Raw genomic sequence first — 11,636 nt, forward strand, 5'->3', positions numbered from 1 at the left:
AACGTTGTGTAGGAGATGACGTTTGTTGTCTGATGTCTCTGGAAGCGTGTACCGAAAAGAAAAAGAAAAGAAAAAAGAACTAAAACAAAACGGCACCACAAAACTTCTTTTGACGTTACCCCACCATCAACCCAAGTCACTGACTCCCCGAGACAAACCGCAGACCATCAATCTTTAATCCACATCTTACCCACCAACATCTACAAAGTAGCTCCCCTGACTGTCGCACATAGAGATGTCGTTCGTTCCCCCGCAGACGATCCGCGTCAAGCGGAAACGCATGGATGAGACGCCTGTCACCTTTCTCCGTGCGTACCTCGTCTACCCATCCCCACCCCTTCTTCTTCTTCTCCTCCCTGATCTGTTCGTTTGCTAATCGCCATATATGAAACACAGAGCTGGATTCCGAGGGGACGAAGCGACACCGCACGGGAAACAACGTGGTCTACCAGCGACGTGATGGAACCAAGAGACCAGTCACGTCAACGGGGCCGGATGCACCACCGGCCGTGCCGCGAGACGACGCCCAACAACCGGTGATACACGTATATAAACCGACTGACAACAACGATGCGCAGCAGCAGCCTACCCTGCGAAAGACGCTCACTCCGCGCCATAGTCTGCGAAAGCTAACCGGTCTCCATGATCAGCAGCAGCAGCAGCAGCAGCAGCAGCAGCAGCAGCAACCTCGAAGATTCCACCTCTCACGTGCCGCCATGCTGAATGCAGCGTCGGCAACGTGGGGGGGGAGCGGTGGCATATCCAAGAAGAGGGCAGCAGCCGTTTTTGTAGAGCGCAACAGCAGCCGCAAACCCAAATCTCGGGATGACCAAGCCATTAGATCGGATCAGGGGCAGCCGCAGCCGCAGCCACAGCCGCAGCCGCAGCCCGAACCCAAGCTCAAGAAGCCGCGCACGTCGCGAGTCAAGAAGACGCAAGAGGACCAGGGGGGGGAGACTGCCAGCGTCAGCGGGGCAGCCACACCTACGCCCTCACTACCTGCGTCCTCGGCGGCCCCCCACGCGGAGGACATGGATAAGATCGCCGCGGATATGAACCAGTGGGTCCTGTCAACTATAGGGGCCAACCTGCAGGCCATGGATGACGACAAGGCTCGCGAGGAGGAACATCAGCGCCAACGCCAGCAGCGACAGCAGAGCAGCAGCAGCAGCAGCAGCAGCAGCAAGCTGCGCCCCAAAGCTCCCTCTCAGAGGTTCAGGGAGAGACACCCAGGCCAGGTCGAGGATGCAGAAAAAGAAGAAGGAGACGTGGAGATGGTCCAGGTTCAGGACGATGGGGAGGAGGTGGACGATGAGGGAGATGATAGTGACTGGGTCATTGAGGAGTACGTTCGCGTCCCGGCGGCTTCCATGACCGTAGACATCCTTCCCGGAGACGTAGGTCTGTTGATCCTGGAGGGTGAGGAGGACGATGTACTGTTTTTCGGTCCAGAGTTTGATGAGGATGATGATTTTCTTGAGGACGATGAAGATGAAAATGGTAGGGTTATCCTTCCCTCTTTTTTTCCCCCTCTTTCTTTTTTTTTTTTTTTCCATCTCCCCCGGCCCTCCTTTAAACTCACACACATACACATACACAACACACACGCGCGCACATACGAAAAGATGGGAAAAGAAAACTAATCAAGAGAACAAAATAAAGCCGAAAATCATTATACGGCAGATTACCCAGAAGACGAGGTAGACTCGGACGACGAATTCAACCGTCACGCATACTACTACCGTACGGGAAACGCCTCCGACGACGAGGAATTCGATAATAACGAGTTTGACGCGGAGGGTCAGGACGACGATGACATGGCCTTTGAGGGCGATGAGGATCGCGAGGACGATGATCTGGCCATGGCTCGTATAAAGGCTTATATGCAGCGGGCCAAGACTCGGATGCGCTGATCCGTCCTCTCCCTTTGTCTGTCTCTCATCACACTCTTATGCTCACACTCTCTCTATTTCTTCCCCGCCTCCTCTGTCTTTGCCGATGCCATCTTGTCAAACATGCATTTCCATTCTCGAGCATTTATTGATATCCCGCGAGCCAATCGGTAATATCAGTACACCATAGATGATTCCAACGACTATCAATCATGTAATCCTGGTCCGGGCCAGGCACATGTTGGCGAAGAAGTGTTCACACGCATCAATCCAGATAGACTTGATATAAAATTATATATTCGAGTCAGATTGTCGGGAAAGGGTATCGATGCTAAAAGATTTCCCGCTAGCTTTTTTTTGGGGTTTTTTGTTTTGTTTTGTTTATGAACCAAACAAGAAAAAGAGAACAAGATTAATAGACAAGAAAAAAAGGGGAATGGAAGATAAGAGTAAAGGAAAATGACGTTGGACGGAAGAAGACGTCTGTCCTTTTTGTTGACGAATTCCCCCTTGCATCCGCCCACACTGTCCGTTCTGTCCGACCTCCTCCTCCCTCCCATCCCTTGCCCCTCTCCCCAGAAACATTGTACACCGCATTTCCATTCCCATCCCATCATTTCCATCCATAAGTCGTCTTCAGCAAGAGAAAAAAAAAAGAAAGGTGCCATCCTCCTCATTAGACTTCCTAGAAAAGTAAAGAAGAAAAAATCATTCTCATCGTCCCGTTTTCTCTCTCCGCCGCCCCCCCCCCCCATTTTCAGGGGTAGTATTTGTGTATGTCAGTGTTGTGGAAACAAGAAATATCCAGAGAAAAAGAAGAAAGGAGAAAAAGAAAAAACCCGAAATCTGAGTCCTATTCAAGGACTCTAATAGTACAATGATTGCGCAAAATACAATGTGAAAAAAAAAAGGAAGGCCTAGGGTTTCCCATTACCAGCCCACCTTTTGTGATTGTGACTGCAAGGAAGAATAATCCAAATGAGTGTATGAGTGAGGGGACAAGAAGAACAGAAAAAGAAAAGTGATTGTACAAGATGGCCATGTCGTGAGCGCATTAAGGCAGATTTTGGTCGTCAAATGTGAGAGTTTGAGCATGGCGGTGATCAAAGGTCAAGAGTCGTGTTGATGACTGACAAGAAAGCGGGAGAGATAGAGGAGAGGGGGAGGGCCGTCAAAGACGAGACCTCCTCTGCTCCTTGCGCTTCCTCCTCTCCTTGCGATCCTGGTACTGCTGAGTCCTCTTGGCGGCTGTTTGGGGGGGAGGGGGAAACAAGTCAGTATGAAAGATGGGAAGCGAGTAGTAATGTATATGAGGCAACGTACCCCAGTCGCGCGACTGACGCTTGATTTCAGGATCAACCCAGTGATAGTGGATGGCCCTCTCGGGGTACCGCTGGGCAAGGCCCAGGGGCTCGGACTTGTGAACGGCGTCGCGCTCGCGGCACTTGATGCTGATGTAGCGGGGCTCGATGTCGTCCTCGTCGTCAAAGATGAGGTGGCCGTCGCGGTCCCAGACGGGAATGCGCTGGTTCATGCGGTAGTACCAGGCCTGGAGACCCTGGATGGTGCGCTCGGGCGTGGTGCCGAACAGGCGGGCAAAGTCTTTCTGGATGCTCTGCCACTTCTGCTTCTTGTCGTGCCAGGCGTAGATGATGAAGTCGCCCTCCTCGGTCGTGTACTTCTTGTTGCAGTGGCGGTTCTCCAGGTCGGGCGGGGGGGAGGGGTATCCGTCTCCCATGGGGGAGTAGCCGGAGTGATAGCCGTGGTGGTTCTGGGGCGATCCGGCCAGAGGATGCTGCTGCTGCTGCTGCTGCTGCTGCTGCTGCCGAGAGTAGGCATGATGGTGGTTTTGGTGGTGGTGGTGGTGGTGCTGAAGCAGAGTAGGGAGAGGCTTCTGGTCGTAGACGGCCTGGCTGATGCTGGGCAGTGTCGCCGTCGACTGCGAAGGTGCTGTCCATGAAGGTGGAGGGCTGTATGACCTGGCCAGGGCCTCGACTCCCTGGTCAAACTCCTCGAGGCTGGGGAGTCGGATGGGCGAGGTGATGGGCGTGTTGGGGTAGTGAAGGCGTACAGGGAAGTGCTCCGAGATTTGGGCCTTGGGGAGTGAGACTGGGAGGACATGGATGGTCAGCATACACACGCAGATACATGCACATGAGACGACGGCCTCCTGAATAGCTGTTGATTATATCAGCACATCTCGGAGCACACCACTCACATTCAGACTTGACATGAGGACTTCCAGAAGTTGACTGTGGCGGCGTGTGAGGGAGCAGGTCGTGCAGAGACGAGCGGCGGGACTCCGTCTCCCACTCGTAGGAGCTTCGCCTCGAGGGCGGCGGCGTCTTGAGATCGGTGATGGTGTGGATATTCATCTTGGTCATGTCCCTCGTCGGTGAAGCGTAGTACTCTGGTCGTTGCTGTCGCCGTTGTCGTTGTTGCTGTCGTTGTTGTTGTTGCTGCTCCAGGACTATCACCATGGTTTTTCTAGAGGCCCAGGATATGGGCTTTCTGGTTCTTGTCTCTCTTCCCGCTCCTTCTTCTGCTCCGTTATATATCCAGAGAGGGGAGGGGGGGGAGGGTATCAACAAGGTAGTAGATGTTTGTTTATTATCTCTCCGAAAGCAGATGAAAGGTAGCGAGCGGATGGTTCCCGACGGTTGATATGATAAGACACAAGAGGTCTAAGACTGTGGGAAGGGAAGGAGGAGGGGCGGGGGAAAAGTAGTAAGGAAAAACAAGAACGAATGGTCGGAGGGGGGAGGGAGGGACAATAAATAAGAAGGCGATCTATTGACGAAGAAGGACTGAATCAACAACAGCACACGCAAGGATGAAGGAGGGGGCGGGGGGGACCAGCGAAGCCAAGACCCTTTCTTCTTGTACTCTGCGTGTGTGTGTGTGTGTGTGTGTGTGTGTGTGTGGATGAATGTCTGTCTGACCGCCGAGGGATAATGAGAGGAAGATGGAGAGAGAGAGAGAGATAGAGAGAAGGGGCAAGATGGAGAGGATATTATAGTACCGCTATTGTGCTCTACATATCAGTAGTAGTTGTAAGATGAGTACTCGATAGTAGTAAAAGCGTGGTCGTTTCTTCTTTCGTTGATCCGCAAGAAAAAAAAACGAGTATATAACTGAATCAACTTGTACTGCCGAGGACTGCCGGATCAAGGTAGAGTGGCGAGTAGTAGAGGCCAAAAAAGAAAAGGAAGGAGGGCCCCTAACCACAGTTCATACACGCACATACACAGACATGATGATTGTGTCTTTGATTCACCCGGGGGGGGGGGGAGGGTCTGAGAGGGAGAGAAAGAGAGAGTGCCACAGCACTTACCTTGAAAGGGGGGGGGGGGGGGGGGGGGAAAAAAAAAAAACAAAAAAAAAAAAACCCCCCCCCCCCCCCCCCCCCCCCCCCCCCCCCCCCCCCCCCCCCCCCCTTCCCCTTCCCCCCGCTCTCCCGATCCCAGATGACAACAGCGTACCAAGGTTGGGATTCTTGAGCTGGTCCGTTGCCCTCCATCCTAGAGAGGATCAAGTACATTACTGCAGTCGAAAAAAGAAAGAAAAGTGTCTACAAGCAAAGTCGTACCTGCGGCGTCTTGAAGCAGGGCGTGTATGTGTGTGTGTGTGTGTGTGTGTGTGTGCGTAGTGCGTATATCTGTCTGGATGGGTTAGCTCAAGCAACTTGTCGACGCATGTTCTTCTTTTTGATTTTTTTTTTCTCGATAATATATATGATATCTATATACTCTATTCTTTCTAGTGTGTCGGTGGAGTTTGCTCATCTTGGTGCGCCCTGCGCGATAGACATGGTAATAAGTCGTGCATCCAAGACATTCAATACGAGTATGGCATCGCATCATCGTAGTAGTGCGCTCGAGGGTACCCATTGTAATCTACATGTACTCTACGGAGACGTCGGGAGGGTACTGACACTAGTATTGATACTAGTATCGATACTAACTACTACGGAGTCGACGGGCCAGACGCACGGCCGGCAGAGAAAAACTTGTACCCCAAGTACTCACACGCTACTGTAAGTCCCATCCTGCGAGGAGGACCAAGCCCGAGCAGCCCTGGTCAGGCAGAGCGACAGAGCGTAGCATACGGATATCATACCACGACGACGTACTGTACTCGGCACGGACGCGATAGAGATGAACTGTGCGGATAGCAAAACCAACTAACCAACCAGAGAGGCATGCCACGAGTACGGATTATCATGAGAGAGGTATCAGAAGCAGCAGACAGAATCCCGTGGCTGGTCCGGCTGAGAGACGAGGTACACCTCCGTTGGTGGAGAACAGGAGGTGCAATATGTCTTCTTCCCTGTTCGCCGTTTTGTGTGTATGCTTTCTTTTTTTTTCCTTTTCCCTGTCTCTCGACAAGGGTTAACCGGTCGGGGAGGGGCCGGGGGACCTAGCTAAGTTGGAAGGAGAAAGAAAAAAAAGAAGCCCAAGACCTGACCACTGATTGAGACGTATATTGGCTGATGAGAGAGAGAGAGAAGGGGGGGGGGGCCGTAATATGATGAAGACTCTGCAGAGCGCGCTGCAGGATATCTGTCCACCCGCACGGTCCCCTCCCCCCTTCCCCTCTCTGCAATCAACCCTTGGTGGCTGGCCCTGCCTGCATCGTCACAGGCCATCTCGTTACCTCCTCCACGGGCTCTGTCAAGGGTCGACGGCAGGGGAGGGGAGGGAGCGGCGTCGGCGGAGGCGCACGGGAACGCGTTGGACTATTGTAGACCACGATGAATGCCGTCGACGGTGAGCCATGAATAGGCTTCTGAATGAGGAACAGAGAGTTGTGCGAGATGCACACACGAACCACCACCACCACCACCACCAGGTGTAGGTAGATCCTCTCCCCTTTCCCCTCCTTGAACGTCTGATGCATGTAATAGCCACATGACTTAGTGCTTGGCATATTGTACACGGAGTAGCAGCAGAGACCGGGCACCATTAGAGAATCACGTCCTCCTTCCCCCCCCGTCGAGATGACCTTGTCGTGTCCCACGCTGTCGGGACCGAGGACCAATGTCGGTTCGTCTATCGCCGGGTAAGTATTCCATAGAGTAATAGACAATACGTCGCAACTCTGATACTGCGAGTACCGTAGTACCACTCCGTACTCGCAGCACTACGGCGACAGTGACTATCTCGACTACTACAGCATCACTAGCAATGAGCCCCACGTATCCGTACCGTTGGTGGCGGATGATGCACGACATGGCTTCGACGCCAATTGGGAGAGATGCTCGTCTGTTGTTGGCTGGACAGTGGAGAAACCCGAATGGTTGATCCGAGGGAACAAAGGACAATGGGTTCTGGTGCCGGTCCGTGTGTCGGCTGCAGAGTACGGAGTTAGCATTGTGCCCAGCTTGGCTAGACACATACGTATATACGCTACAAGTACGGGTACATGTACATGTATATATATGTGTGTGTGTGTGTATGTATATACGTCTCTTTTTCTGTTCTTCTCTAATCAGTCAGTTTGCTTTTTTGCTGCTGGAATGCTGCAACCTAGAGTACTATGCGGTGTTAGCAGCAAGTAGAACACGCATGAGCAGAACACGCAGTAGTACGAGCATCAGGCGGTGGCGGCGCACCAGCTTCTGGATGATTGAATGACTGACTGGCCGACTCCTGTGGTCTCTCGAACCGATGAGCGTGAAAAGCAGGAGATGAAGAAGACGAAGAAGAAGAAGAAGAAGAAGAAGCAAGAAGAAGAAGCAATGACCTGAGCACAATCTCTCCACACGGCAGCACGCCAAACACCTCCCAGTCCTGATTGGGGTCTCTTGGGACGAGTGGCGGCGCTGCCTTTCAGATGATGTTGCAGAGTAGGACTACGGTACTCGTCGCCGTATCCGTACTCGGTAATAATATGGGCAATAATCCGATTAATCCGCGACCGCCCAGTCACCGTGATTCGACAGGTGGCCTTCCGTGGCCCTGCTGCGGGGGAACAAGATGGTGGCCGTCGAGAGAGGTTGGTCGAGCCGAGAGCAGCTGTTGGTCTGCGACGCATCGGTCGGTCAGTGATGGTACCCATGTACATATCCGTGGGACAGATCCGTACGAGCAGTACCCAGAGGCAAGGATCCCGAAATACCACCAGCACGAGATCTGGCCTGTGACCTGTGATCTGTAGGGCGGCCAGTCCTGCACGACAAGGACCTCCCGGTCCCCGCCGCGCCTCGCATATCCTTCTCGGCCAAGGTCATGGCGAGGAGTGTTGTTGATTGTCTTTGCAGGGTGGGTGGCGCGCGCGCCGTCGCATCGTGCATGTACAATGTATCTACATGTAATATTAATATTGCCTGGGAATACGCACTTCGTACTCGGTGCTCGATGCTCGCTGATCGTAAGAGCGAGCAGTACGAGTAGTCGGCCACCTGCTTTTGTCATGTATTGATTTGTTCACCATGCATATCGTCATTGTACATGCATATTCTGATTTTCGTCCCGCGGTTTCATCCGTTTACCCCCCCCCAAATCTGCTTGCTAATGGTTAGTTGCATCTGTTAGTACTGCTCTCAATCCTCGTAGATATATATAGTCGATGCTCTCGAGTGATTGACTGATTGTTTGACAAACCCCATGTTTGTGCGCGTTGGATGTACCCGTACGAGTATATAATCTGTAGAGTGGGTAGAATAACCATTATTCCACATACACACACACACTCTCTCTCTCTCTCTCTCGTTCCTCGTTCCCTCCCTGGCGGCCGACGATATGTGACAGGAAAACGGGTACGGTCGACTGTCATCCTGGCTCAGTGGAGCAAGCAATCATCCGTACAACCGTACTCGTACTAGTAGCTAAGAGTCTAGGACTGCCAGCCAGCCTGGGTACTTGGTATTACGTCGTAAACGGATGCTAATAGCGTCAGATCTGAGGACCCATAACGGTTACCAGCATCGATCATCGCGCCGTATTACGGCAAGGGATGGAACACTGGCTGGCGGCGGAGCGCGGGTGGGGGGTGCTTTGACCAGGGTTAACAAGACTCAACCATGCAGCTTTTGATCCGACGAGTTTGAGGAGAGTCCCCGAGTACAGGTACGAATAAACGAAGAGGTTTTTTTTTTTTTTTGTCGGTTTGTCAGCCATCAACGTGAAACGTGAAGGCTGTTGCTTCTGCTTTCCATAATGCCTGTCTGTCCAGCGCGTCGTGTATCGTCGTGTCAATGTTTGTGTTGTGTGTTGTGCGTTGCGTATGTCTGCCCTAGTCCTGATCCGGACAAGACTACAGAGGCAGTATTAGAGCAGTATTATCGGCTAACAGCACTCTCAGCAGTCTTTCTATAACGCTTCTAGTGGCGGGGTGTTTCGAGAAACCGCCGCCTGCTGCTATTACTGTGTATTATTACTATTTACAGAGGCGGTACGTATTCATGGCGATTTACTTGGGCCAAACTTGATTTACCTTGTCCATAGCCCGTGACAGCAGCTGCATGCTATCAAGATTCATACACTCGTACATTCGGTATGTATGAGCACTACATGTGCTGCTGGCAGTCTACTGGCAGTCTACTGGCAGTCTTCAGGAAGCCTCAGCCTCCGCTTCACCTCTGTGACTGATCTTGGGGCGGCCGCTCGCTCCTTCCTTCTTTACTTTTTTACTCTCTTTTCCCTTTTAGGAATAATTCCCCTTTGTTATGAGTGTAAAGACACTCCTCCTCCTCCTCCACTTTCCATAGTAGTTAGTGATTCCCTTCCGTCCTCCACCCTTTGGGAAGCTTTTGGCTCTTATTGCTGCATCCACGCAGCTGCCATTACGAACGACCCATCACCTCTGCATCATCTCTGCACGGTCCCCTTGGCTCTTGACGATTACATCTATCTCTTCATCGGCCCTGAGAAGGGAAACTCTCCGACCTACAGCTCCCACCACGCTGGCCTGCACGCACGACGATGACAACATCTACGTCGGCCTCGTACAGGTGTCAGACCTTCAATCTTCTCTACCTTGAAGTTGTATATACAGAGCCGCTCTACCTCCTGTGGTAAAACAAAAAAGGCCAGATTCGGCTTGGTCCAGCTCCTCAACTTGACCTTCCTTTTTTTTCGTTCGCCCCAGCCCCCACCTCCTCTAGTTCCTTCTTTCTTCGACTAAGTGTATACCAGGTAATATGTCTCTCGTCTCACCTCCCCGCCTTAGCGGCCTCGTTGATCTGCAGGTGCTGCTTCCCTGGTCTCACCCGGTCCCCAGAGTCTTGGACTCATTTTTTTAATTAGACAATGGCTCTCTAGTTTGCAACGTCACCCACGGACCTTTCTTTACTTTTCTCTCCTTTCCGTCGCTTTTCTTGATCGCCTTGTGCGCCCCGCAAGCTGTACAGCACAGCACAGCACAGCACAGCACAGGGTTCTGCGGCCTCGCCAGCCTAGCTCTCTCCCTCCTGCTTTCGTTGGGTCTGTGCCAGCTGTTTCACTAACGTGAGGACTGAGAAGAAGCAAAGACGAAGAAGAAGAAGAAGGCACTGGCAGGCACTGGCAACTTGGGTTCCCGTTACCTCTACGGGATAACGGTGGCCATGACCATCGCAGCTCTCACATCGCCGAGCTGGTGGCGGTGACCAGAAGTCTCGGGCAATAGCTGAGTCTGTTGGCAAGCGGTACAACCCCGCTCTTCCCTTATACGCTCGAACGCTACACCGACATAGCACTGAGGATGTCCAGAGAGTGCAATTTTATGCATGACTTGATTCATCATGCTTCATTTCATCGCACTTCGGCTTCCGGGCCATTCATGCTGCACTGCCTCTTGCTCTTGTCGATAGCAATGCAGGGCTGCCAGGCGCGCCGATCCACGTTGCATGACCCGCTATACCAGGCACACGTACAGACCTATAGAGAGGGTATCGCTCGCACGTGCACATACACACAGACACCAGATATCAGACACCCAACAAGAGACGCAAGGGAGCATCTGCAAGGCATCGCTGTATCTCCCATCCACCCCTGATCCACCATGATCTTTTCCAGATGTGGTGTGATGTCCGATTCTGCTTCTTGTGCTTGCGTCGGCTTCGGCTCCCACACGTCCGACCGCCAGGCAATTCCAACTGTCCCTCACTCGCCCATGAGGGAGATATAGAGAGGATACCAGTAGCGTCTTCTCCTGTCTCTCGTACAGTGTATGATACATCTTGTAACACACAAGGTCCAATTGGTTTAAAGCAATCCAAGGAATTATTCCAAGGGCAAAAAGCACCGCGGAAAGGGAAAAGGAAGCCCGCCTGTTCCCATCAGGAACAGGCGTAGCTGTAGACCCCTTTGGACCCTGATGACCCCTTAGCAACAAGGTGAGTAGATTTTCTCTCGCAGAAGTATCCGGGTTGCTTTCTCCTTCCAACAAAGCCGCTTTCAAACTCGCATTGGCAGTGACAAGCGGGGTGTTTTTAGCGGGAACCTCAATGGCAGAGGGGGGAGGGAAAGCAAGAACAGGAGAGAAAAGAGGCACCAAAGGGGAAGCAGACGACGAGCTCCATCTTCCACTCGTCGTGATTCCGGCTGGTGCCGTCGAGAACTGCTACCCAGTGCAGTAAGGATCTTTGGCGTCCATGATCCAGCTGTCATCCATGGCGTGTTGTCTCTGACCGTTGGTTGGCAAGTTAGATATGAGTGAAAAAGATATATATTCTTTCTCCTTTCTTTTGGTTCTCAATCATCTTTCCTAGTACGTCTATGTGTATATATATCTTGTGAGCTTTAGTTGGAACAAGTGCAA

The 11,636-nt window shown here is 52.3% G+C and overlaps 2 protein-coding genes across 2 annotated transcripts; one reads left to right on the plus strand and one right to left on the minus strand.

Annotated features, from left to right (window-relative positions):
* Positions 1 to 235: 235 nt before the first annotated feature.
* Positions 236 to 1,913, plus strand: GMORB2_5921 (Protein of unknown function (DUF1762); the record flags this gene model as incomplete). The annotated part of the gene is made up of 3 exons (XM_035467891.1): positions 236 to 308; positions 397 to 1,500; positions 1,684 to 1,913. 3 exons carry the CDS (start codon positions 236 to 238, stop codon positions 1,911 to 1,913), a joined length of 1,407 nt encoding a protein of 468 aa, XP_035322857.1.
* Positions 1,914 to 3,063: 1,150 nt separating this feature from the next.
* On the minus strand, positions 3,064 to 4,125 carry GMORB2_5922 (uncharacterized protein; the record flags this gene model as incomplete). Its single annotated transcript, XM_035467892.1, has 3 exons — positions 3,064 to 3,140; positions 3,216 to 3,987; positions 4,111 to 4,125. The coding sequence occupies 3 exons, from the start codon at positions 4,123 to 4,125 to the stop codon at positions 3,064 to 3,066; spliced, it is 864 nt and encodes a 287-aa protein (XP_035322858.1).
* Between the last annotated feature and the right edge of the window lie 7,511 nt (positions 4,126 to 11,636).

Source organism: Geosmithia morbida (assembly GCF_012550715.1).
Source record: "Geosmithia morbida isolate 1262 chromosome Unknown scaffold_4, whole genome shotgun sequence".
Taxonomy (NCBI): domain Eukaryota; kingdom Fungi; phylum Ascomycota; class Sordariomycetes; order Hypocreales; family Bionectriaceae; genus Geosmithia; species Geosmithia morbida.